The sequence below is a fragment of the Poecilia reticulata genome, chromosome 12 (genome assembly GCF_904066995.2).
Source record: "Poecilia reticulata chromosome 12, P_reticulata-male-v2, whole genome shotgun sequence".
In the NCBI taxonomy this organism is placed as follows: domain Eukaryota; kingdom Metazoa; phylum Chordata; class Actinopteri; order Cyprinodontiformes; family Poeciliidae; genus Poecilia; species Poecilia reticulata.
Window position 1 is genome coordinate 12809875 of NC_088841.1, and position 27818 is coordinate 12837692.

At 37.7% G+C, this 27818-nt stretch overlaps 1 protein-coding gene across 1 annotated transcript in view; it reads left to right on the forward strand.

Moving 5' to 3' along the window:
• The first annotated feature begins 581 nt into the window (after positions 1-581).
• eng (endoglin) overlaps positions 582-27818 on the forward strand; it is a 39154-nt gene continuing 11917 nt past the window's right edge. The window contains exons 1-5 of the mRNA XM_008424390.3: positions 582-1078; positions 2099-2257; positions 16954-17102; positions 23910-24017; positions 27564-27735. Of these exons, the coding sequence (XP_008422612.2) occupies positions 2200-2257; positions 16954-17102; positions 23910-24017; positions 27564-27735 (487 nt within the window). The 5' untranslated portion in view covers positions 582-1078; positions 2099-2199. The remainder of the gene's footprint in view (positions 1079-2098; positions 2258-16953; positions 17103-23909; positions 24018-27563; positions 27736-27818) is intronic.

The following is a 27818-nucleotide window of genomic DNA, read 5'->3' on the forward strand; positions in this document are numbered from 1 at the left end:
TTCTGCAGATGAGGCCAAATGTAATTCTTTCTACCTCTAAAACATTTTGTGTGTTTCACTGAAAAGAAAAAAACAGAGTTACAATGCAATGGAAAAATAAAAATAATACAGCAAAAATAAATATATCATATTGTAGATCACATAAACCCTAAGGTTACAAGGTATTTTGTAATTTTTAAGTGCTGGCTAATTTTCTCCTGTTGTCTTTTTTCATATTGAAAGCTCATAAAATGTTGTCACATTTTACTTTCACAAAACATTTTTCTAGAACTCAGATGACAATGTTTGTCTCATTGGTTTAGCTGTTTTTTGTGTGTTTTTTATGCAAGAATGTGCATAAAAAATGCATTTTATATCTTTTAAAAATGTTAGTGTCATTTTCATAAAAAATGTACTAATTTCTATTAATTTTACTGCTAAAACATGCAATAATATATAAAACTAAAAACAATTAAGGTTTTTTTTTTTGTTTTTTTTTACAGAATGAACAGTAAGATGTTTTAATGAGAGTATAAGAGGAGCCTTCTTTTATCCTTAGTAAAATTCTAGCTAATTTACATACCTTAAAAGGAAATTGAAGAGACATTTGTAACAATAGCTATTACTAATTCAGAGGACGGATGCCCAGCTCTCGCCAAATAAAACCTCTGTGACTCACTGATGTACCTTATGTGTTAGAAAAACCCATCATATTTAATTTTGTTGACACCAAACAACCTACTCCTTCAAACTTGATTGTATTCAGAGGGATTGAGAGAATTGTTCTGCTTACTGTCTCATCTGTTGATCATTATAATGAACTGAAGGGAATTAGTTTTTTTTTCTCTCTCTCTCTCTTCTTTAAATATTCCCTTCTGTTCACAAGGGCTTAACATGTGTTTCTGTTCTCAGAAGCAAAAAAATAAAAAAATAAATAAAGGATCCTGTGGGAGGGGTACAGAAGTCAGTCAGTACCGCCCCGGCAGAAACAAAAACTTTGGAAAGTCCACACATCGTCACTTTGCTGAATGCAGCCACATTCCCGTCAGTGGATTACAAAGTCTAACTATTATTCAAGAGAGCCACCTATTTCCAAACAGTAAGTTTTGATTTGTTTGCTTTCATTCTTTCTCGTTGCTGTTATTTTCCCTGAAAGCTTAGAGGGCAGAAGCCAGTATTTTTTTTTTCCTTGACTCTGCGCCAGTTTATTATATATCAAAGCAATTTACTGGGGTTGTGTATCTGCAGATCATGTCTTGGGATCGTCACATATTTTACTTGTAAAAACAGAAACCTGTCGATAAAAAATAAAAGGTGGGAAGCTATATCTGTTAGATATTCTCTGAAAGTCCCAACTGCGGCTCACCATCAGGGCTCAGTTCAACCAACAAAAACGCTCTTAAATTGTCTCTATATTAGCAGTTCAGTGCTTCAGTTTTTCTTTATAGTTTCTTTTATTTTTAGTTTTTTTAAAAGTCTTACAGTGTGATGTTCGGGGAAGTAACAAGGCTTTCTGTTTTCCTTGGACCAACATAAACAGTTTACACAGACTCTTCCTTTCCCCTCTATATGAATTATATAACAAGAACAGTCTCCTTCTTATCTGATCTCGGCATTGTGGTATTATTTAAAGACAACGATGCCGCGGAGCTTCCTGAAAGAGTTCGCCAGACGTTCAGTGACCAGCAGATAACCTCTGGGTTCAGACCCTGATTGTGCATCGGGAAGACGGGCAGAAATGTTGCCTCACTGTCTTATGAGTAAATTCCTGTTGGCCATGCTGTTTAAGTGACCAGTGACCTGTCTATTTTCATGGTTTCATTGTTCAAATTTGGTTTTGTTTTTGATGGACACATACTTGGGATTTTTTCAGAGGGAGACATGTGCTCTTCTATTGTTCCTATCAATTATAAATCATGTTTATTTTTGCAGCAGAGGCTATTTTTGCATTGCGACATTAGCATGACACGTTCCTAATACAATGGGACGATGACACTTGGAGACATCTCATCAATTACCACATTTCTCTACCGGTTCCCTCATTTTTTTAAGTTTTTTTTTTTCCTCCTGACCTTTCCACCTTCTAAGACTGCAATTATCTGTTCTTTCACTGCCACAGTCATTGTCTCGCCTGCCACCGGACAAGGACACTTGAACCACTGACCGAGCACCTTCACACCGCAGAGACTGAGATCCCGCGTTTACAGAAAATTTTAAGCGATGGAGGGACACCTGATGAGATTCACTCTGCTTCTGTGCATCGCCCTTGCAGCCTCCTGTAAGTCTGACCGGCTAATATTTATTTCTCTCACCTTTTACATTTTACTTTCTTATCTAAGTCTTTCATTTATGGAAATAAAGCAGCCTGAAACTTTAGGCAAAAGGCCAGTGTATTTAGTCAACGTTGAACCTTTGAGTGACAGTTCTGTCAAACTAAAGTTCAGAGGCAGATATTAATCTCGATTTGTTCCCTTCCTTGACGTCATTTTATTCTGAGAGCATAAAAGTTCCTTCTGTAGTTGTCCATCAATTTGCAGAGGCAGACAATGCACAAAATAGCTCCTTGTGAATAACTACTCGTGAAAGACGTCCCAGCAGAATTGGTCTTGTTCCAAACAGGATTCTTTACTGTCAGGTAACTGGTGGCGGGGGGGGCATTTGTTGGCTTTATTGCTTAGAAAACCGTTTTTCTTCAAAATCTGTCCAAAGACACAGGAAAACATGTGGATACTGATTTAATGTAATCCTTCCCAGTTGCCCCTCATCCATCAGCCCGCCTGCTGCGGCTGGCTGACCGTAACAGATTCAAACCAGTAATCCCCACAAGGTATTGAAGATAACGACACCCTACCTAACCCAGTGAGCCAAAAATCAAGCTTCTGAGACTGCCCTGAATCATGCTGCCACATATTTTCCAACAGTGAGATTAATATCCAACACTCACAACCATGTCAATAGTAAAACTAGGCCTAACTTTTTGCAGCGTTCCAGATCTGCTCATTAAGTTTTAGAGATACATTTACAAGTTCATACAGTGTTTACTTGCTCTTTAAATTCATGGACAGATACTGTTGTTTGTGGAGAAAGTTTATGTTGAAGATTGCCTCAGCAGCAGGTAATAAAAACCCAGAAACTTATTTTTCCACTTTAGTTCTTTGTTTTGGACTCACCGTTTTTAAGATGACTATTGAATAAAGAACAGCTTAACAGCCTTAAATCCCTAAAATGGTTAATAAATGGGTAACTTTTTCAATCTCTACACGTGAAATGCTGGTAGATACATAGATGGAAGGTGACAATGAGACAAAGTGCGAAAAAGGTAACATTTTCACTTTTGTAGCATTTAATGTCACTGTTTCATTTTAGTCTTTGACAAACTGTATCTGATTTATCAAAAATATTTATTAAAAGAAATAACAGAGGCCGACTCTTGTCCGTGAATGTGTAAATGTCATAGCAACAAGCATGCTGCCACTGTTTAATGTGCTTTGACATTCACTGTTCCCACAACAGATTTCTTGGATTTTTTTTTTTTTTTTCTTTTAGTTTTGCTTGAAGTTGCAAGTGCTGGATGTTTTGCCTCCACATTCAAAGGTCTTTACACATACCAAAAAAAAAAATAAAATAAAAAAGCAAACAAACCAAAAATAAATAAGCAAAGCGACATTTTCATCATTCTTTTCAGACAAACATAAAGTAGACACAAAGCTGTTAGATTTTTTTCTTTTAGAAAACCAAGCCTGCATACACAATCTGGCTCCAGGACTGACCTGCTGTATTACAAATCACAGAATTTCCTTAGGTACTAAGCAGCCTCTCAGCGTGGTGCTGCAGGCATGGATACAGCGTTGTACTTTAGCCAACTGGCAAAACCTGTGGAGAGTTTGACCTTATGTAGTTTCACTGCAGGGGATCAGTCTCGCTTTCTGGTGCTGCAGCTTGCAAGGAGCTGTTTAGTTCAGTCCTAATTGCCTGTATGACGCATAGTTCTGAACCCAATATCCGTTTTTTTTTTCCTTTCTTAAATGAGGCTCTAGGGATCTTCTTTTTCCCCTTATTTGTGCATCTGCCAGAGCAGCTTTAGGTGAAGACCCAAGGGGAGCTGGAACATTGTTACAGCGGTATATTATGATATTGTGCTCTGGATTTCTGAGACATTAATCAAAACATTGATGAGACACACACACACGAGAAGCTGTATCTCGTTCATTGTCTATTTGTCTTTTTTTTTTGTGTGTGTCAAATGAGTTTGTCATTTTTCAGACATGTCTCCTGGGCTTAACGCTACTTTTTTTTTTTTGGTTTCACGAGCGTGAGCTGTGTCACACCACAGCCAGGCACGTCTTCTCAAAATGGTATTTTTCCAGACCGATAACGAATATGGAAATGAATTCTGAGCACATACAACATATTCAAAGGGTTTTTTTGTTGTTTTTTTTACAAAAACCCAGTCAGCTGTAACTGTGACTAAAAACAGATATTGTGAAAAGCTGCTAAAAAGAAGTAAACACAGAAAAAAACTTAAAGTAAATCAAAAATAGCCTGCAGCCCCCCCACAAATCCCATGACATACTTGGCCAAAGCAGTACTGTATTGTGTTTTCCTTCAGCTCAGGCCTGCTTTAGCTTTTTGTAATCTTTTTATATGTTCGACCATGCTGTCATCTATGACGCATGACTATAAGCAACAGCTACTCTTAAATTCGCAGTTAACTTTACCCTAACACTTCACGGAAGGATGGGGATTTGGATCCAATTTTGTATAATAAATGTGGGACATATTTTTAAAAAAATTTAATGTCATTGAAAAGTTCATTTATTTCAGTAACTAAACTCCACAATAGCGACACATATTGATTAATTACACATAGACTGGTGTTTTTCGTTTTTTTGTTTCCCCCCCCCCTCCCCCCACCCAAAGCCTTTATTTCTACTGATTATGAGAGCAACAGTAAACATTTAAGATTTGAATGTTGCATTAAACCAGTACAAAACAATTTTTAATGCAGAAATGTAGACTTCATTAAAAGTATGTTTAAAACTTGCCTGAAAGTTATTAGTTACAAAAAGTACTATTAGTCTGACAACTGAGATTCATCAGGAACACATTTTTCTATTGAGTATAAAACTGTGCTCAATAGAGATGTAGTGATTTTCAAACACTATCACTCAATCAGTAAACTGACCAACAAAAGTAAGCCTGAGCTTATGTGATGTTAGTCCAGTTTTTCTTCTTAAACCTGAAAATGTTCCTCTCTGCTCAAATGAGTCAGATTTCTCTCGTCTCGTTAGCAACTTATCCGTAATCTCGGAGTAGATTTTTGCAAGGCTTCAATAAAAACAGCCATTATTAGGCAGGTCTTAGCTTCACTGCACTGCCTCCCTGTGGGACTAATTTTGTCAAAAGTGTTGCTGTTTTAATAGTCTTACAGGCTTTAGCCAGCAGGTTTGTTTCTAAGCGCATTTAAGTCACAACATATCTGATATCTTCAGTAAACAATTGTTTTATAAGTATTAGATTACACAGACTGATGATCACACTTCAGCAGCGGTGTGTGTTCACACTCCGTCTTAACAGATGATTTGATATGTCATTTTGTTTTTAAGAGAAAAATGGATTAAGAAGTGATCTTGGTGTCTATTTGGTTTGGCTATGAAGAATAACCAATAAGTGCCAAAGCAGCTATTTACAAAATTAGTAATTTTGATCGAAATTACCAGTCGGAGCGCCACCTGATTATCAGGAAATAGTTGTCAAATAGTTTTTTAGTATTCGTTATTGTTTTATGAATGCCTGTGTGTTGAGGTTTGCAACAGCAGCTTTTTAATGTTTCTAAGCCATTCAGTGAGTTAGAAACTAACAAAAGTATTTTGAAGTCTATTCTCTGACTTTAGACACATCCTTACACAGCGCAGCTCAGTATTTTCTTCAATAATATATCCTGCACTATAAATATCCAGTAAAACAGCCCTGCAAATATCTTAAAATACTCTTGCTCAAACATGAAGAAGCTTCTAAAGAGTAACATGCAAATCATTACAGTTTCACCAAAAGGAGCTTAAACCAAAATGTTCTAGTTTGTGTTTTTACTCTACCAGCGCAAGGCTTTGGGTGATATTCGGATTTACTGGTTTGTTGTTACATGGAAACCAGCCGCGTGCCAACTCCTTAGCAGACAATTTTCCGATTATGTTTTTCAAACTAAGCACAATAATCGCTATCATAAAAGCTAGCTGTGGTAGTTGGACAGATTTACAATTATCTTTGCGTCTGACTGAAGACTTTGTGATTATGCACTGTGTGTGAAGCGTTTCCTGGCTGGGAAATAGTGTTGAACATACCCCCTGCTGCAGCAGCTTTCCCAGAGGGACATCAGGCTTCATGATGTTAACTGCCAGACCTCCTGCTGCATTTTTGCCAACCCCGGAGTCTCCCGCCACGGACTGAGGGAAAAGTACAAAAGTGATTAGCCTGCCGCTGGAAGGGGTCGGGGGGGCGGAGGGGTTGGGGAGATTTGAGTCTGAAAATGGACCAAAAGAGAGACGCAGGGCTAGACAGACACACAAACAGAGATAAGAGAGTTCATAAAGGCTGATTCATGGAGACAGTGAGGAAGTGGGGGGTCAAATTTTTGTGACCGTCAAAGAGCAGATAAGTGGAAAGATTTAGGAGGAAAGAAGGAAATAGATGGGGAAAAAAAAAGAAATTTAAGAAACAGGACAAGATTAAAAGAGTGTCAGATATAGGGGCCAAATGAACGTATTAAATCACAAAAAGTGACAGAGTAATCAGACAAATGAATGATAAAACCTGACTCAACCCAGGACATTTTGGCCGTCTACAATCGACAAGGTAACAAAGAAAAATAAAGAAAGCCGACATAGGTTTCTCAGAAGTCGAGCTGTTAAAAATGACTTTGTGAGTCAAAACAGTCGACTTCCCCTGTTTGACTGTAGTGAGCCAGCTCAGCCTGCAGTCAGACTGGGTGGCAGGGAGACGCGACCACTTGTCGCTGCCTCAGACCGATTTCAATCTCCTACAATGTTATGCCCCTCCCGAATAACAATCCATTTCTGACTGCCTTTCTTTTCCACTGTTTGAATTTTTAAAAAAGCAGTGTGAGGAAGCCTCACCAACCTTCTGTTCTTTTTTTTTTTTTGAAAATGTGTTTGAGAGATAAACACTTTTTAAAGATAATTCTAACATGACTGGGTGGGTATTAATACTATACATGTAAATAAAAGAAAAAAAAGTTTCTTAGTGAGTGATAAAAATAATCCTTGGTTAGTGGAATCAGAAAAAAGCAGTAAAAAAAATGACATACACAACTGTTTGGCACAAAATTACTTTAACATCATAACTTCTTAGAACTGAAGCAGACTTCATTTAGTTTATGAAAAGCAGATATATTGACCCGTAGTTCACCGAATTGTTTGATTTCACCTTAATGCAATTAAGGAATTAATTTCCATATCTTGAACCCTTGGGTGCAGGGCTTTTATTATGCTCCTGCATGTGAATTGAATGGCTCATTTGGAGCGGTTGAGATAAATACGTCGTCTGCATGGCGGCCACTTGTGCCCATGTCAACATGCCCGCTGTCTGTGAAGATAAGGCATGGAGTTATGTATCCTTATCTGAACGTCCATCTGACCTGTTCAAACCCAGAGGTACACACAAACACTGGAAATGTGCAGCTCATGCTTATTAGAACAGACATTTAAAGGAGCATTACTGATGGGTGAGCTAATTGAAAACACATAAAAATGCCTGGTCGGGATTTTGCCTGGACAATTAAGAGTCAGTGTCCTGTTATTTGCATGATCTAAATTCAATTACAATTAGTATCTGGCAATATGTTTAAAATTAGCTTCTCAAAATACTCCTATATTTAACCAAACCACTAATTTCCATTTTAGAGACATTACCGAAAGTAGAGGTGATGTTGGTTGTCAAAAAAACCAAAATGATAATGCAGAAAATGCATACAAAAGAAAATTCAGTTCTAAGCGCATACCCTCAGTCCCCTGAGTGTTATCCGGGAGGCACTTTGTTAGCGCATGGCCTTCACGTGAACTTATGCTTATGCACACAGTTATGCTGTTATATTCATACTGTTAAAGACTATTCACACATTAGAAATGGCCAATCCAAATCTGTACATTTCTTTACAGACATGATTTCTCACGTGCTATTTCTATTCGTGCATTATACAGCTTTCAGTTTTTACTCATGCAAGGTGTCATGACCTCTGATAGTTGCCTCTGGAATTAATATGTGCTCCTTTAAACAGTTCTTTAAATCAGGTTAAATGCACATGATCAAGTGACCTATCAGTCCATTATATTCGCAACCAAAGCATCAAGGCTTTCCATCATCGAGATTTTTGTCGCCTCCTTGTCGGATTATTTTTATTGGTGAAATTTTTTTTGTGCATACAATTACATTTTTCATTCGGTGTGCTTTTGGTATCATTGCAGAGTTTCTCTCTCCCCGAGGTAAGCTTGATTAATCAAACACATTAATTTACCGTCAGGATGCACTGGCATGGAAATCGTGCGGAATGAAAACCTTGAGGAAAAATGACAGTTTTGTAAAGAATTTACACAAGAATAGAAAATCAAAAATGCATGAGAAGATTTAATTATTTATATTCAAAACACCAAATATGGAAGTTATTGCTGTAAAAATTTTCTAATACACCATTTATTAAAGGTACAACACTTAGGCAGGCACAATATGATACAAATTTATTATGACGATATCACTATATGCAGTGTTGATATATAAAAAAATCTATGTACATATAATTGCTATAAGCATTACCATGCATTTATGCTTTCTTTGACAGTAATATATTTTCAATCAGAAATTTCAATAAAGGTAAAATTGCCAATATGTCAGATATAAACTAATGTAAATTTTCATTCGTTCTCAAGCAATGCGACTTGAGAACAAAGTTCTATTGCTTTGCCAGTGGCTGGATAAACTACTCACTATCGGTGGACAGGCCCAGAAGGACAGGAAAGTGGATTACAGGTGTCCAGAGAAGCTGACCAGGACATAAGGAAAGCGACATCTAACAGCTGGAGAGGAGATTAGTGAGATGGAAACTAGTTAGATGTTACAATGCAGCTAGGCTCCGAACTGAGTGGCTGAGGGAAAAGCATTAACACGTACGAAGTGAAAAATGAGCACATTTGGATCTACACCGAGCTTGGACACAAAACGATTTACTAAGAAAAAGCAGAAGAATAACACTAAGATAAACTAAATCTGAAAAAATATGCTTATTGCATATAGTGAAATGCTTTTTTTGCTGTCGAGTTGATGCTAGCAACCATTTTAGCTGAGCTGCTCAGACAGTGAACCCGCAGTTCACACTAAAACAATACAAAGAAAGTACAATTTAAAAATGTAATACATTCACTTGGGTTTATTTACATATTATTCAACAGTGTCGTTTATTTGTCTTTATTATCGAGCTTTTATTGGCATCATAGCAATCAAACTCTTCTTAAAAAGGTTCAACAGGAATTTTGACAGTTTCTTTGATGACGATCATCAAGTCTCTGAGGTCGCAAAGCCATTAAAGAACACTCTAATATTGAGCTGCTTTTGTAGACTCAATAACAAAGTGACTTCAGGATCATATCTGTCCAAAATGCTAACATTACTTTGAGTCAGAAGAAACACATTGGCAAATTTAAAAGGTTATTATAAACCTAAATCAGTCTGTATGGATAATGTTGCGCATAACTGTGGGTATATATCCTTGGAAAAAAATTTGGCAATGGTAAAGGTGAAAATTAGTTTAAGATTCAAAATGTTTCTACCTGCCTTGCCCTGAAAATAAACCTTGAAAAATGAACTCAAAATTCAACAAAACCCAACACTTTCCCTCCCCAAATTCCATTAAGCATGCTCTCTAAATCCTCCCTAAATGTTAAGATTTCAAAATTACAAATTTTATATTCAATTTAAACCACCGGGGACTCACTGGAGTAGGCGTGCTGGTTTATGAAAGCACTAGTGGGTGGTTCCTGTTGATTCAGGTGCCACTCTAGTCTATTTGTTTTAAAAAAAAATCTAAAGTCTGTGAGTCTGCTTACAGTAAATCTGTGTAAGGATGATGTGATGGAAGAATCATCCCTGTATTGTCTTTATTCACGTCAATTTATGTGATATGTTAGGGAGCACAATGTCGAAACTAGTGAGAAAGGCTTGACGGATTATTCTAATATCGGCTCATGCACTATTACTACATCATATCAAACAGTCAAACTCTGGATACTTAATAATCCTTTTTACAGATGCTTGAGGGAATAAAGTAACAGTTTTGCTGGAACTCTCCCTCTTGTCCAGACACTTTCATTAGTTAAACAGTAAAAATGAAATCATGAACATGAAGCTGTCTCATAAATCTTACTGTAAGATAATTCAAAAGCCTCTATGCTCAAGAAGGCGGAGGGAGTTCTGCGCGATACACGTTGGTGTGTGCTGTCACTTTCTTGAAGCCTTCATTATGAAGCCTCTATCATATAGGAAATCATTAATATTTGCTGGCAGAAATCAGTCATGGAAAACAAGGTAATCTCTGTTGGCTCAACATGAACCATATGTTAAACGAAAGCTACATCAATCTCAAATGATTGGAAGCAGCCACTGTGCGCCGGGTTTTCTAATGCCTCAGTCTGCTTCTGCTGCACACAGTTAGCATGAAACTTTCTAAATTAGTCTGTCTTCCCACCACTTAAATCGTAAGATGATTAATTGTTGTTTTGCGTTCTTTCGCTATGCTGTGGAAAAACGTCTACCGCACAAGTCAATACAGGAGATACACATTCCCCACAAACTGATGGTGCTTGGAATATAACAGATGATTTATGTGCGTTACCACAAGAAAATATCCCTTTTCTTTGCCTAAAACGGTTTCTCTCTCTGAAATGTCCCCACTGATAATCTCATTCGATAAAGCTGAAATGGCTAAATACTAGCAGCAGACGAGATGTAAAGTGAGGCCAACAATGCCAGTTGCTAGAGTTCAACGATGAGTCGACGGACAAATGGCTCCCAGAGGTGTAAACAGTGCTAGTGTGAAGACAGCCTGTCTCCAGAACAGCTCTCACATCCTCAGTTCCTCTCCAGTAAACACTGGTAGCAGAACTTGGCCCAAAGATACATGCATAATCATCATAAGCCATTAAACTGACAAGACTAATAAGCATTTCTTTTTTTTCTTCTTTTTTTTCTGACAGAACTTTAGGAATAAAGAATATGACGGTGACATGGTCAGGAAGCTTGTGTGTTGTATGGCGTGTGTAATGTGTAGTATGTAGGGGTTAGAGGCCAGGGGACAGTTTATGCCCCTGCAGAGCACTGATAAGAGCTTGTTTACCTTCCTGTGGATGGTCAGGCCTCAATCTACAGCTGCGGAAACGCTGGGACAATAGGTGTGTGTATATATGTGTGTGTGTGGGTCTGTGTGTGTGGAGTCAAGAGAGAAACTTGAGCCAGCCTTGAAGCTCCCCTTTTCCTCTTCAACTAACTCTGATAGGACTGCCGACCCTCCCTCCTCTTTTGCCGTCATGACTCTGTCGCCCGACCCTGGACACAAACAGTTTACTCCGTCCCCAGAGACCACAGGAGACAGTTGGTCTTGACGCTGTTCGCTATCAGGGTTTTCCCCCTCATTTCTTCTTCCCTCTCATTCCTCATTAAAAAAAAAGCTGCCGCGCTGTCCCGCTTTAACGTCTGTAGGTCTTAATTCACTCGCTAAACTGTTGGCAATTACTTTCCCCCCCACCCCACTATGATGTCATAAAAATTAAACACCAAGCTGCAGGGGGATATGCACTTACCAGATATTATCAGCAAAAGTCCAGCCAGTCTCTAATTTTTTGCAATGCTTTGACCAGATAACACTGATTTCAGTCAATTTCTTGCCTGGCCATTGCTTTTCTGTGCAAATCGGCTCAAAAAAAATGTCTCACTTCCAGCACAGTCCCTCTGTCCCTTGACTTAGATCGTCTCCGGAAGATTTTTGAACAGGCCAATCAGTGAACAGAAGGAGAAGTGAATGGTGATGATGTTTATCATCTAATTTTCCGGTGAGCTTCTTTGCATTGATCTTACATAGGTCATGGGCAAACATTAGGAATTGGGTAAAATTTAAAACCTCTACACAGTCCTCCTCTCTAGGGAGAAATTGCTTCTCAATAGCCAACAACCCAGAAGCTCATGCTTCATATTTTGCTGTATGAAGCAAAGTGTAGTACAAGGAGTTGGTTTTTAGTAGGCTAGTCAATTTCATTTTTTTTAAGAATACTATATCCAAAATATTTGTTCTCATTTTTTTGCCCTCAGGATGTAATCAATTATTTATTTTAGAATCAAAGATCATGTCGCACTATGTATGTGAGGAAGCAAAATAGGGTTTTACTATTTCTTTTAAAACAAACCAGATTAAAATGAATGTGACATTTTAAGCTTTCCTCGGCATCATAAAGAAGCAATTAGCACATCAAGCCTGGTTGTCGTTCCTTACTGTGAATAACAGCCTGTGATCCCTTGAAAATGTAGAACCTTACCTTTAATGCTAAATGTATACTTCTCAGCCCATTTCATGTCCGCTTCATTGAGAATCCGGGGTGATGAGAATTTTGTCATTATTACCTGCCATCTATGGTCCACTAGGACTCTCTGCAGATGTTTGGATGCAGCCAGATTTCTGTGACTGTGCTGACAGTGTGCGCCAACGGAGACAATAATCCTCTCTCTGAGTACGGTGCCAAACACGTGGCAGACAATGAAAATGACAGGTCATAATATAAGAAGCATATAAACAGCAGTGCTAGTATTTTTTTAAAAAAAGGAAAGCAAAAGAAAAAAACAGTAAGAAATGTTTTTTTTTTAATCCTCTATAAATAATATAACGTTCATTATGAGGACACAAAAGTTGCATTGATTTTCTTATCTACGTCTTTCAGATCTTCATCCACAGCATTGCTGTACATAAAGCAGTACATTATTACCTCCTAAAGGATTGTTGTGAAACTGTGTGTCTTTAATTGGCAGGTGGTTCTTCAGCTGAGCTAAAAATAGTACAAATAGGGTCGCTTGTCTGCCAGGTCCAACCAGCTCATGTTCACAGCGGCTGGAAGGTATGTGAAAGCCTTAACTCTGACATTTACAAAAGGTTGTCAACACTTCCAAATCCAGTATGTGTTATAACAGAAGTTGAAATATCAGAAGAATGAAACATAGCAATTTTGTTTTGCTCATTTCAAGTCTCCAAGTTGGCTGCTGAAGTCAGTCCCCAAAGCTGTGAGAAAGACAAAGCCGCACAATGACAAACTGATTCCAAGGTGAATCTGATTCATTGACCAACACAGAAAATACAACTACCTTTAGAGTAGCTTAACGGACACATCCTACTTTCTTTGACTTCATCTTAAAGCCTGATAATACATCTCTATTTTTGCTAACATTTGATGCTATGTAAAACATACATATGCCCATCATTGCATTGCATTTTTTCTGTACACATCCAAATCATTAATCAGAGAAAGTATAACAGCGTAAAACACAGCATTTAAGAAAGCAAAGATTTGCAGACTGAAACAAGTTAATGACAAGTCGACCTGGAGATGTCCTACGACGGCCGCAGTTGCACTAAGGACCTAATTGGTTCTGTGCACAATTGAGCAAAAACAGAAAACAGATGTTTGTCATTTCATCAAGCAGTCTTCTGTGTCCTTAAAGAACGCATCGGAGGTTAGAAAAACGCAAGCCGACACTCTTGAATAAGTATATGACCAGATGGGATTTTCATAACGCCCCTCACCCCCCGCCTCATTTCACTAATGGATTTGTGGTGTTCCAGAAAATCATGCACTTTATTGATTTTTTTCTTTTTTTTTTTTTTATGTTCGCATGCTTTATATTTTTTATACTCTTTTATGAGCTTCACTCACTTTACTTTAAGCCTTTTATTTTGTATCCAATCATGATTGTCCAATCTAACGAAAGGAGAGTATTTTTTAAAGCGATTCTTTGAATCCAACATTATTTTATGAATCAAGTTCATTTTCTGGCCTCCTTAATGTTTATATTCACATTTACACAAGACACTTAACATCTAGATGGAAACCACTGACATCCATAAACACATCTTCTCATGGAATGGGAAATGATGGGGACTGATATAAGTAGATAAAGGGGACAGACGATGGAATGGCTCTTCTATACCTCATTTACCAGCAAACCGCTTAGCAAAGCCATTGGCATTTCCGGGGTCAAGGGAGCTAAATGAATGTTCTTCATATCCTATGGTGACTCGTAAAAAGGCAAAGGTGGCACACACATACACACACGCGCACGCACGCAAACGTTGTTACTCAGTCAGTGTGATTTATACCGGGACCTCGGGTGACAGTCATGGGCCGTTGACTCTGTCACAGCAGAACAAGAGAGAAATAACTTAATGGATGTGGATATTGAGTAACAGGCATTAATGCAGAAGGCCAGAATAACAGGAAGCGAGCCTTGACCTCTATGGCAAGAGCAGAGAAGACAGAAGGCAAATGGGCACAGATGATCCTCAGTCTTGATTTACAGCAAGAACTGCTGCTCACAGTACTAAACCACAACCCAACAGCTGCTGTGACCTTTCCCAACCCTAACCTTCTAAGTGGTTGAAAATAGGTGTTTAAATGAAACAATAAATAAACTCTGTATAAAGGAGGGAACGAATTCTTGAGCGAGACGGAGGAAACCATTTTAAAATCCCATCAATGATGTGAAATATCCCTTTTAAACCACTTCTTTTTAAATACTAATACAAGTCAATTGATCAGGATCTGTGTCTAATTAAGGTCCCCAGACAGTTTTTCACAGTGCATCTTTAGTTGCTACACATCAACAACTTGTAGTTATGTTAAAATTTGTTTTTACACAGGAAAAAAAAATTAGACAACCGATAGCTTTGTTGAGTGTGAAGCACCAGGATTATTCTTAGAAAAGGGAGTTATCTGTTGCATCCTTTGTTTTATTTGTTGATGACAGTTATTTTTTTCTGAAAATGCTGCCCTCATGCACAATTTTTAGACCATTCAACAAAGTAAAAATATTTGCACTAAAATACCCAGTACCATAAAGGAAGGATGACTGACTAATAGCGGTTTAAAGGGGGGCAGAAAATGCAGAACTGAAAGTAAATCTTCTAATATTTTAGAAGAAGGATTTGGAAATCTATAGAAACTTGGAGTCTTTTATTCTTCTCACTCTGAAACATGGTAGTATTTAAATTGAGCTCTGACCTCAATTTAAATAGTGAGTCCATATCGCTCGGAAAAAACATTACGTTTCTTGACAAGGAGAGATGTTTGTCGAATAATAATCAACGCATGTCATTTTGATGATAAGTCAAATGATTAAGCAATTAACCTGTTTGAGTTACTATGGGAAAAATTTTCTTATGTGCCTCATTTCGACTCAACACCATTGTATTTTATTTCTAACTTGTGCAACACAGAAACGTTCTAACTTTTTTAGTAAATGGAAGACAAAAAAAAACTAAAAAAGTAAATTGCATACATCAATATCAAATATCACATTTCAACCCCCTTGGGTGCAATTATAGCTGCATGGGTTTTGGACTCATGCACATTCCAGCTTTCCACATTCAAAGACTAACATTTTTGCCGTCTTTAGTTTTTTTTTATTTTATACCTTTTACCACATATCTTTCTAAAACTGCCTTCATTTAGACCCATCCATTTTCCTATCCCCTGCTGTAGAAAACCATTCCCACAGTCGGATTCTGCCAGAATGGGGACGCTGTGTTCAAATAATTTGAAGTTTTACCTCACAGATGACATTTTGCAGATGAGCCAAAAAAAAAAAAAAAAAATCTCCTCTCAACAGAGAATCTTTGTCCAAACATTTGCTTTTCTTTTTCTCTTTGGTAGAAATTCATGTCTTGGTAAATTTCCAGTTGTGTCTTATTCTCTGATCTGTTTTTGGATGATGTATTAAACTAAGCTCTGTTCAGGGCTTGGATATTGCTTTGTGGCTTTCATTGCATGCAAGTGATCTCTAGTTATTAAATATGTAACTTCTAAAGACACCTCGTTGTACTGTTTTTGATTTATGTGACATGAAAATGAACCACACATTGCAGATTTCTATGTCTGTGTCTCTCTTAATGCTATTCCTACAATCTCTGGTTAAGAACAGAAGTAGGACAAGGCAGCATGGTAGAGTTGATTCATTTGGATAAAAAATAAATAAATAAACACTTTACTCTTTTACACCAAACTCTGAAAAGAAAAATAGTTTGCCGGGGATTTTGTCCCTGACAACCTCGGACAGGTTGGAGCACACTCACACTCTCGCTCTAATTTAACACAATAGAATACACACACGCACGCACACATCGCCCAGGTCAAACGGCAAGCATTTATAACCAACCTCACCCATGACCGCACAGCCTCGGCCCGATTAATTCAGCCTCCAGAGACATGGATCCTCAGGTTAAACAGCAGCCTCGTAGCAGTGAGCCAAGTGAGCAGTCTTGATGGATGACTGCGGCTCAGAGTCCTGACGTGTCTGATAAACGTGGAGCGGCTGATATGTTTTTAAACAATGTAGTCCTACCCACACATTTAACATCCATACGCTGAAACCAGGGAAAAGCTTTCAGGATGATTAATAACAATTTTAGCTCTTTCCAGGCAGGGGATCTGTAATACAGAGGGGCTGATCTATCTGTTAAATGATAGCTTTCTGGCTTTCATACGCACAGGTTTTCATTCAGCCGGTATGCCAAAATGTGACAGCACTGTTGTAGATGGAGTGAAAATCTTGACAAGAGAATACAATGAGTTCTACGCTTATGCGGGAGACAAAAAAATAAAAAAAATAAAAAATACTGCTGACACTGCATGATCATTTACATTTGATTTCTTTCAGCATCAATTCAGACATGCCAACCGCAACAACAACAACAACAACAACAACAACAGGCGTTCTACGTGAGAGAGATGCTGATGGGCTGTTGGACCGATTTTGTCAGAGGAGACAATGCGGAGGTCCACATCCTCAACCTGATGTGGACCAAGGTAAGACTGTCTGAGTTGCACGAAACTGAGATCACGTATGAGCAAATCCGAACAAGTCAACCATTATGCCAACATGAGCGGAATGCAAATACACCATCGCAGTATTTTGGGCAGAAATGTCTTATAAACAGCTCAGTCAATCTGTGAAATAGACTTAAAATTCAGTCAGCAGGTGAATACAAGATTATTATTGCTATATTGAAAGCTTGCGTCAGAAAAATGAAATCTATATTTGCTGCAGCTTAAGGCGATTCGTGTTCTGGCAGTTGGATGTTTTCATCAATTAGCAAAGTAAAATAAATACAAAAAATATATATTTCATTGAAACATTTTTTTTTCATAGTAAAATTAAAATAAAATCTTTTTAGGATCAAAATAAAAACAAAATTACTGGCAAAAAAAAAAGAACTGTATATATATATATATATATATATATATATATATATATATATATATATTATATTTGCCTTATTCCAACACAGTCACCTAATTCTGCAACCTTCAGAAGTAATTTTCTTGTGTTTACCTCAACAGCAATGACACATGTATATTGTTACCACAAATTAGACAAATGAACAAGATCTTATAAAAAATAGTAGCATGTGTGTCAGACTAACTTCATTTTCTCTCTGAAAGATTTGCCTGTACTCGGCTTGTACAAGCACAGCTCTGGAGAGTGTCAGAATAAAAGTATATAAGCAAACCTTTTTTTTTTTTGCTAGTATGTCATTGGTCAGATTATCAACCATGCCCAACCATGAAAGACGTTTAGTGAGAACAATAGATCTAAAAGTCACGCTTTAGGAAGGATGAAGGGATACCCTGAGAGAATCTATGCAAACCCCTAGAAGAAAAATAAGTTCAGACAAATCAAGACCCTTCTTGCTACATGGCAACAGCGTTGTCCGCTGTTTCACTAAGTGCGACCGCAAAATGAAAACTGTGTATTAAAACCACTATCAGTAATGACCCACTTCCACATTGTTCCACCAGCATGGAGACACATATGCCGTAATACCCACTCCCTTTTCCCCTCATTCTCTCAATAAACCTTGATGTAAGTGGTTTCAGCTTTTTCCATTGCATTATTAAAATATATAGAAATACAGCACAGTTGATGTTTGTTTATATCCTTGGCGGCTTCAGATAAATGGACAGATTGGGAATAAATATCACATCCTTTACAATTCTTTTTTTAAAGAGTACCCCAAGTACACAAAGCACAAAGGTTTGTCAGTAAATTTTGTTGCATATAACATGGTATCCAAGACACATTAACATAGGGACATCTCAATATGTCTCTATGTTGTCATATTGAGATGTTTTCTTAAAATGTAATCTATTTCTGTTATTCAATACAAAAAAAAGCTAAACTAAGATATTAATTAGGTCCACTACACACAGGGGATATATTTCAACCTTAGTAAGATTATAACATTTGATGTTATAGCTTACAGCAGCCAATAAAGTCTCAAAATTCAGCGTCTTGGACAATTGTCAGAGCATAGAAAAAATAACTTTTAATACAAACATGTTGGAAAGGTATTTCCATGTAGAACACAGAATATGCATTCTATACTTAGTTTGTCCTCATTTTGCATGAATTATTGCATCAATGCGGCATGGGATGAAGGCAATAAGGCTGTGCCTCAGGTGTCATGGAAACCAAGGTTGCTTTTGAAATGTATAGTCACATAACTTTTATTTTTCAATTCTTTTATGATTATTCATAGATTCCTCTCGACGCCATCACAGAATTGTTGGACTTTTGATGTATAAAGAAAAGACACACAAGCCTTTTGTTGTTGGCAAATGCACAGTGACCTATAAGGTTAATAACTGCTTCTTGACTCGGCGCATTTTGGCTCGCTGTCACAACATAATGAGCTCAGATGCAATCAAAGATAGCTTTTGTTGAATTAGTCTGGTCTTGGTCAAATCTGTGGCTCTGTGTTATGTACAGAGGTTTATTCCAGTTCAAAATGAGCAGCTGAGCCATGCGATGTGATAAGCTGATAAACTCAACACTGACAGTTTGATGTTGCCCAGGAGGAATAAAATGAATGCTAATAATGTTCAAACAGGAGCTTATAGAGAAGCTGCTGCAGCTAAACTTGCAGACCAAGGCTGTAAGAGGAAAAAAAAAATTATTGAATTATAATGAAACATGCTTTTGTTCAAACACATTTGACTCAACATGCTGCACACAAACTAATCCTCATGGTGAAATGAGTCCACAAACTATGCCCTGACATCATAAAATATAACACAGTTTCACTCCATATCCTTCGCTATCAGACAGATAGTGGAGACATTTTTCAGGCACTAGAAACGACTACAGATTTTCTCAACACGCCAGCGTTTTTCTGGCCTCTTTAACTGATAGTCGACTTAATTTGGCTGCATTTTTATTTATTTTTTTAAGTCTTTTTTTTTTTTTTTTCAAGAGATTTCCCTGCTAAAGTAAAAACACACAAAATAAGTGTTGACAGCAAACTGGGGCAATTTGATTTTTAAGCAATTCTTTAAAGAATGACATTGAGAACTTACTTCAGAAAACTTTTAATCTATGTGCAGTTATTGCTCAGCTAGAGCACATTTTTCACTGCCCGATGCTGTCGGTCAGCTCACATTATTCATTCCTTTATCAGCGAGTTGTTTGTACTATATATGGGGCTTCCATTTAACCTTTCTTAAACTGCTGTTTGGTATTTTTAGTTTAGTTTTTCAGGGATTATATTCACTTTTCTCACATGGATTGAAGCAGCTCTCTTCATTCTGCCTATGACGGTGCAATGCTGTGTAATCTCATTAATCCATTTTATCTGTTAAATCATTGCAGGGATCTTTCCCTCAGATGCCTCTTGGAAAACCTGAAAGATTATTTCTTAACTAAAAAAAGTGCTGCGGTTTATCATCAGTGCAGTAAGCTAGGCATTGCATTTTACATGAATTATTTTGGCTCCATACAAGGTTTATTTACCAACTTAGTTTCAACATGTTGCAAATGGGTCTTTGCATTTGTTTCAAATGCTGCTAAGCCTGAAAATGCATCCCGATGATACAACACATTTAAGGAAAGACTTTGTCCTCTCAGTCATTGGATGTCAGAACAAAAAAAGAGACATTTTAGAATACTTAATTTCAGTGTGGGGTTTAACTAGTTTCAACAACAAGTAATGCAGAGACATAATAGAGAGCTATTGTATTTTTTTCTCAAATCGAACTAAAACTGAATCCTATTCCATGATGTCCCCAAATGAGTAAATACAACCCCATCTTAGTCATTTTTGAAAGGTAACAGAAAAATCCTTCTTCAGAAGTAAGATTTTCTGGGACACATTGGTGACTCTGCCTCTTCAGTTCTTGAACCGTTAATTAACTGTGATTAACCAGATGTTCATGGTTCGATCTCCTAATGTCTGTGAAGGGGCAGATTTTTTTTTTTCAACAGTGACATATTGACATGTCATCTGTTTAGGTACAATGAATTGGCAAAAGCTAACAACTTATTCTTTAAAAAGTATCTCATTTTATTAAATATATTTTAGGGGCCAAACTCTGACTTGGAGATTATAGGTGTCATTGGGCCTTGATGGACGGATGGGTGGAGGAATGGATTTGTCTTTGGAGTTGATGTTTTATCAAGTGAAATATATACTAAATTAGTCAAACTCTTATCTAATCTTTTGAAAAAAAGAAAAGCCATTTTTTTTAGCCAAAAAATGGCTAAAACTGTACAGTCGGCAGGGAGCTTTACACTCCCTACACCTTTCTTTGTCCTTTAAAGTTCCTTATCACCTCCTTTCTCATCCTTTTATTTTCTTATTGATTTACAACCCACCCGGGACATTTGACTATCACAGTTTGACCACACTGCTGAATTATAGCAGTAGCATCAAGCGGCTGCACAAGCCAGGAGAAGGTGCTGCCTGTGTGCTGGACCCATTGATGTCACACACTGGCTCTGTGTCTTGGCTCCGGGCCGAGACTAGACCAATGGAGCCGACAAAACTTAGGGGAGAGAGAGCCAAAAGAATAACTGGAAACTGCATCAGCAAAGGCCCTTGAAAAAAAAAAGAGAGAGAAAGGATTCAGAGAAAAACAATTGTATCCTGAAAGCTTAGGAACAAAAGCAGCAAAAGGTGAGTGATCTGGGTCAAAGTTCAAGAACAAAGTCACAAAACTGGGCTGCAAAACAATGAAGCTCATTAGAAAGGAGTATTTAAAGAAAACATCACCGAGGTGTCTCTGTATGAGGTGCAGTGGCTCTGCAGGAAATGCCATTCATTCATTTACTGCATGCAGATGTAACACGACTGAAGTAAATCCTCAGAGGTATTTCTTGGCAGATGCCGCGCTGCTGCGCCACACAACTCTTTAGCTCAGACTCATGTTTGAATAACAACTGAGTTTTTTTTCTTCTTTCTTTTCAGTAACTCTTCAGGGCAATCTATCTGTCATCATCTTTGGCTACAATAAATATTCTGCACCGTAGATGGAGGACTTACCAAAACACGATTTCCTCTGACTCTGATTACCTCGGCCATGTTCACGCCGCATCATATGCATTATACATGTGCAGGTGTGGGCACATGGAAATATTTTAAGGCTTGATGCTCCTGTGCCCCATAAGCAAGCTATGCTATGGTGTAATCTGTCAACATATGTTTTCAAGCAACGTTAAATGTTTTGGTTAATTTATTTCTGATTCAGATTTTGTTACTTTACTGAAGTGTTTCATTTCTATCTCCTTTCCCTGGAGATTTGCGATTCCATATCAATATCTCTTGAATTGGCTTCATCTTTCAAAAAAAGGACATGTTGCCATGACATCTTCTGCCTTTTGTTTAAAGATATTTTAAAGAAAGCAATATTATTATTTTTTCATAAAACAAATTTCTCTTTCTCATTGTTCTAACCACTACTATACTAATCATATATTAGTATATAAAAAAAAATAGTTTGACTTAATATCAACTACTGCAGGGAATTATGTGCCTTATTTTATGCAATGCATCTACATTTTCCAATTTGAGCTGTGTAATGGTTTCAGACAGTCTGAAGGGGAAACGGTGAAGACAATCCGCGTTTATAAGTGACCAAGATGTTCATAAACTCAGGAGCAAACGCTGACATATGCACGGGCTTTTTTTTTTCCCTGAGAGGGAACTGAAACCATTAATTAGATGCACTCATTACTCCAGTCCCACTATGCACAAAACACTGTTAGTGTATGTCTGTATGCATGCAGGATAACACCTCCTTCCGTCTGTTAACTCTCGGCTTGCAAACAGCTCCTTCAAAATGCATCTGCGTCTGGCTCACAGGCAATTTGACTTCAGTCTCCTTAGGCCTAATTTGCTCTGCAGGCGCCCAAAAATCTGCGTAGCTCCAGCTTGGGTTCGTAACAATTGTCTTAGTTTCTGTTCTGGGGATGTCAGGCAGCGAGTAAAACAAATTCAATAGAAGGGATTCATGCTGTGTCCGCAGTGTCTGAACAACAGTCCTGGTCTTACAATAAACATATTTTCTAAAAGTGGAGCTTTAGGTTATCAAAGGTGGACAAAGGGAAAGTGAAGAGATGCTTTCGAGTATTTTTTTTTTTACACTTTCCCTTCTTTTTCGTCAAGCTGAGATTTAATGTTGAACTGATTACAAATGAGTAGAAAAGAAATAAAAACCCAAATCTTTCACTTCTCCTAAATCCAATTATCCTTTGGCTCTTAAAGAAGTAAAAGTAATTAGAACTCGGATTTATTGGTGTTAAGTTGGATTGGAAATATATATCTCTAAACTCCAATTTATTATTCCGCCACCACTCAGCGCCATTTGCATCCATAAAACTCAGCAGTTCCAGCTTTACCCCACGCACATGTGGAGCATAGTAATTAAGGCTGATTCATAGAGTGACGGTAGTGGTGATTAGCAAATCACATCACCATTATGTTACAATGGATAAAATACAGCTGATGAGACATTACATTATGTGGTTAATTATGTTGAGGGGTTTTATATTCTGCACAGTTCCGATGAGATTAGACATATATGGGAGGACCGGTTGAAATATATGAAATGATAGTGAAAACATAGAAGTTTTCTACAAATGCTTACATTGTGCCAATACTTTGGCTGCACATTATATAAATTATATTAAAAAAAAAATTTACAGCTCATTGCACAACGAGGAAAATAATTACCTTTTCCCCCTTTGTACAGCACAGAGGTGTAATAACACGGCAAAGCTGCATTACTTCATTTTACGTCTGCATCAACACAAAAGCAGACGGGAGAGAAAGCTTTCATGCCTCCACCAAATATAAGCCCCTCTCATATGACTGGCACTGCTTTTTCAGCGGAGAGAAGCATGTGGTGACATTTCAGAGCTCAGCCGCGAAAACCAGGAGGGATTGTCACGTCCCTCACTGATTTGTAGTCGCAGAGAAAAGGAATCAAACTTTTACCAAATTAAACTACCCTACTGTTGGGGGGTGGGATATTTTTAAACTTGGCGCAGCAAGCACAATGCGTCCCCTCGACGCTGTCAACTTGATGTCTGGTAATTTTAAGGGCAGATCGGGAGGTTTGCAAATGAGGGAGAGGTGTTAGACAAAAAAAGAAAACATAGTCAAATTCTGATGTAGCAAAAAGAAAAAAAAGCATAATAACACACACACACATTTAAAGTTGAGCAGAATTTGAATTCTAATAACTTTAACAATAAGTATGTAATTGTGTGCCTTGATATAACAATTGTAAAAACTCAAATGAACTGAAATGTGTCACTGTCTATTTTTATCTTGCCAGGATATTACATACTTCAGTCTGAACATTTCAAGACCAGCGATCCTTATCCTTTCATCCTCAAAACCGGCTTATGCTTACTGCGACCCCTGCGAAGACGTGAAAGTTTATGTGAGTAGCACCGCTGAGTCTTTCTGTATGTACGTCATGTTTGTATTTCTCTTGGAAAAATTTCAGCATGTAATATCTGTTGATTTATTTGTGTTTCTCAAAAAACTTTTTTAACCTAAGCTTTTTTATGACCACACACTTTATTCTATTTGTATTTTATCAAAAGCCAGCACAAATCAGTGAATATTCGAAGGTGGAGGTACAGTTTTACTGAAAAGTGTGAAATGCAATTTTATCCTGTCCCCATGATATGTTGTGGAACTCCCCCCTTGGCAGTTACAGCTAAATGTCATTAGTCGTACGTCTCCACCAGCTTTGCACATCTACAGATTGAAATATTTTGCATTCCATTTTGCAAAATAGTTTGACAAATAGTTTGACTGGACACAGTAAGTCTTCTTTAGACTATCCTAACACATGGATATAGATATGTCTAAACCATTATATTAACAAATTCACTGGGTTTGAATACTTCTGCTTTGGACTGTAGATCACATGGGTCTTTTTAGCAAATATTATGCTGCTGTTGTAACACTAATACTGCACTGAACATCTTTTATTTCATTACTGTGGGAGTTTTTTCCTGTGTTAAAAGTCTAGTGCCAGCTGCTTTACATTCAGTAAAAATGATACAGCTCTGCAGTTCTCTGAGTCTTTTGGAAGACTGAGACCACTTTGATTTTTTTTCTGGATATTCCCCACTGGCTTGCTCTGTGAGAAGCAGTTTTTGTTTTAGTGTTTTAATTATCCACACTATAAAACCAACAAGTAGCCAGTAACTAGTAGGGATGATGGTATTGACTGTAAAATTAATGTACCAGTAAATGGTAGTTTCAGACTTTTATACACTAACCACGTATTAAAAAAAAAAAGTGCATGAATTGAGCTGCCAAAATAATCAGATGTAGGTGTAAAGAGTGAAATAACACTGCAAAAAAAGCAAAGTGTTTTACTGGTGAATTCTAGTCTGATAATGATGGGAAGGTTTAAACGTTTACAGTCATGAAAAAAAATTAGCATGCCACTGTTTATCTGTTTTTCTTACATCAACATATAAATTTAAGCTCACCTCATTTTTATACAAAATGTATAGGGGAGCTTGATTTTATTCACAGTATGTCTACTTTATGTTGCACTTCCAGAGAATAGTAACCATTTTAACAATTTTATAAACAACACATTTTACCTACTGCAGCCTTAAAATGTATCTTCACTTATAATGAAGATAGTATAATTTTTAGTTCAGTTTATTTACATTGTGCCAGCCGACCACGTATGTTGTCTCAGGACACTGAAAAGGAAATTTCATCAAATCAAACAGAGAGATTTAAATTCATCTTAATTACCAAACAAGCCTGCCAAGTTCAGGTTATTATCTATTTAAACAAATAGGAAAGTTTCCATTTCCAGAAACCCAGCAGATTTCATCGAGTCACTGACTTACAGCCTTCACTCCTCCGGGCTGAGTATGTACTAATGTTGGAGACTTCCTCGCATTTACTGCAATCCTTCATCCTAAGCATGCATGTAGTGATAGTGGAAGGGAAAACACCTCTTTAACAGAAAGCCTGAAGACTCCTCAAGACTCAGTAGATGTATCTTATGATCTCTTCGGTCTTTTAAAAACTAACATTAAGTCACATTTGCTTTCACAATGGTACACTTTACTTTGAAGTTTCAGCAGATTGTCCTCATTCGCTCTTTGCGTGTTCACAGAAGCTCTCTCGCAGTCTTGAAAAATATTTCCCAGTACTGTGAACATTGTGCAGACTTACTGAAGACATCGCATATGTGTAAATTAAGTGGAATAACAGCTGTCCAATCAATGCGATGACACGCTTGCAGGCGTGCCAACAATTACTGATATGCTGACAGCAGCATGGTACCACATCCTGTATCGTGTCCTGTCAGGAGCCTGGACAACATTCCCTGTGACGGCAGGATGTTGTTGTGAGATGAGCTCTATCACTGGGGGATAATAGCGCTTTGCAGCAGATTGCATTGTAAGAGAATAAACATCTGTTCAGCATCCGAGAAAGGACGTCAGCAGCTTGACAGCATGTCTCGGTGTCACAGCTCCTCTCGGCCTCCCGAGGCTGCCGCTAACACTCAAGGTTGTTTAAAAAGCCAGTAGGATGGTGGCTTTTTTTTTTTCCAAAAGTCTTGTGAGCAGTCGTGTTTTCTGTAAGTAACAGTTCAGTGGTTGTCAAAGTGAGTTATTCTCATTTCATTCTTTATGGGGAAATATGATTGGACTCCTACACTTGTGTGTTATAAGTAAATCAGTTTTTATGTCGCCTGTCGTGTGGAACCGAACATGTACAAAACATTACTCATGACTAATGCGAAACAATTAAAAGATCAGTTGTTTCTGTCATTCCCATTAGACACCGGTCCTGTTTTTGGCTATTGCTTTCAAAATCTCTGGTAGCATGTAGAATACTGCTGACACTAATGTGATAAAATTTCCATGACATTAGGCTTTTCTTTTTTTTATTTATTTTTTTTTTACCTTTTCCTTCATGTCGTCGTTTTGACGACTCCTCCATCTGCTTGTTTCTGTTGTGAATTCCTCTCCTGCTTTTTAATGTTTGCAGTTTCTTTCCACACTATTTTTGATCTTATCAATCAAATATTTATGTAGAAAGAGATACCACTCCCTCTGGCATACTCGACTTACAGCATTTGTTCTGAATTTGGGACGCAAAGGCATGCACACAAACCCACATCCGCAGGCCGGGATAAAGATTTCTAGAAAATAGACACTTCATTTTAAACTTAAAGGATAATGCAGTGACATTACCGGTGTTTCATTAAACATCTTTTTGATTCTTAACAAATTTCCTCCTGAGAGATAAAAACATTTCTAGCCTTTTGAATCCCTTCTCCAAGCGTCAGACTGAGGAGGTTGTAGTTGTTGAGGTAGGATCTAAAATGCATTATGCATTTCAAACCCCCATCAAAACGAGGAGCTGAACAAAAGAGAAGCAACTCAGAATTTTATTATTTAGTTGAAAGAGATTTTTTAATGCACTGAGACACTTAACACTCGGAAAGCATTGCTGCTCTCAGTATCCTGGAACCATGAGTCCAATTTAGACACTACCCATGCCACATTTCTGCTGCTGTTCACTAATCCACAAAACCCAACATGCAAACTTCTTTACTTCCCATTCGTCCAGACAAGGAAACGGCAGTGTCTAGTCAATGAGATGGATGCATATATTTATACCTTGTATGGAGCCAGATTCCAGCCGACTATGGTGACGCACAAAGCTAAAAAAGGTCCCATTTCCTGGCCCCACTCAGGAAGCAAAAGAAAGACCTTGGCTCCAAAGAGGTTGTGCAACTCGGCTCGTGGTCACTTAACCATAATAAACATTTCTCTTTCATAGCCCCACTCAGAGAATAGAGGGAGAGTTTGGTGAAGGATAAGAAAAAGGAGTGGAGGAGAATGACAAAGGAACATGATGAGAAGAAAGGCATTGATCCAGCCCTGTGTTTTTTGCAGTTAACGAAATGCTGTGTTTGTTTTGTGTTTTACAGGTGAATAATTCCACAATTACACTGACCAGTAAACCTCAGAACAATGTCTACAAAGAAGAAATACCCCATCAAAACGAGGAGCTGATCGAGTGGGCAAAGCAGAAATTTGACGGTGTGACTTCATTCACTACTGTTAAAAATCCCGAAAAAATCACACTAATAGAAGCACAAGGTAAGAATAACATTGTTTAACTTTGCTTGGGTTAACAAAGAGCTTTTCTTGCCAGTGTAGAGGCTTGTCAAGAAATTTGTACA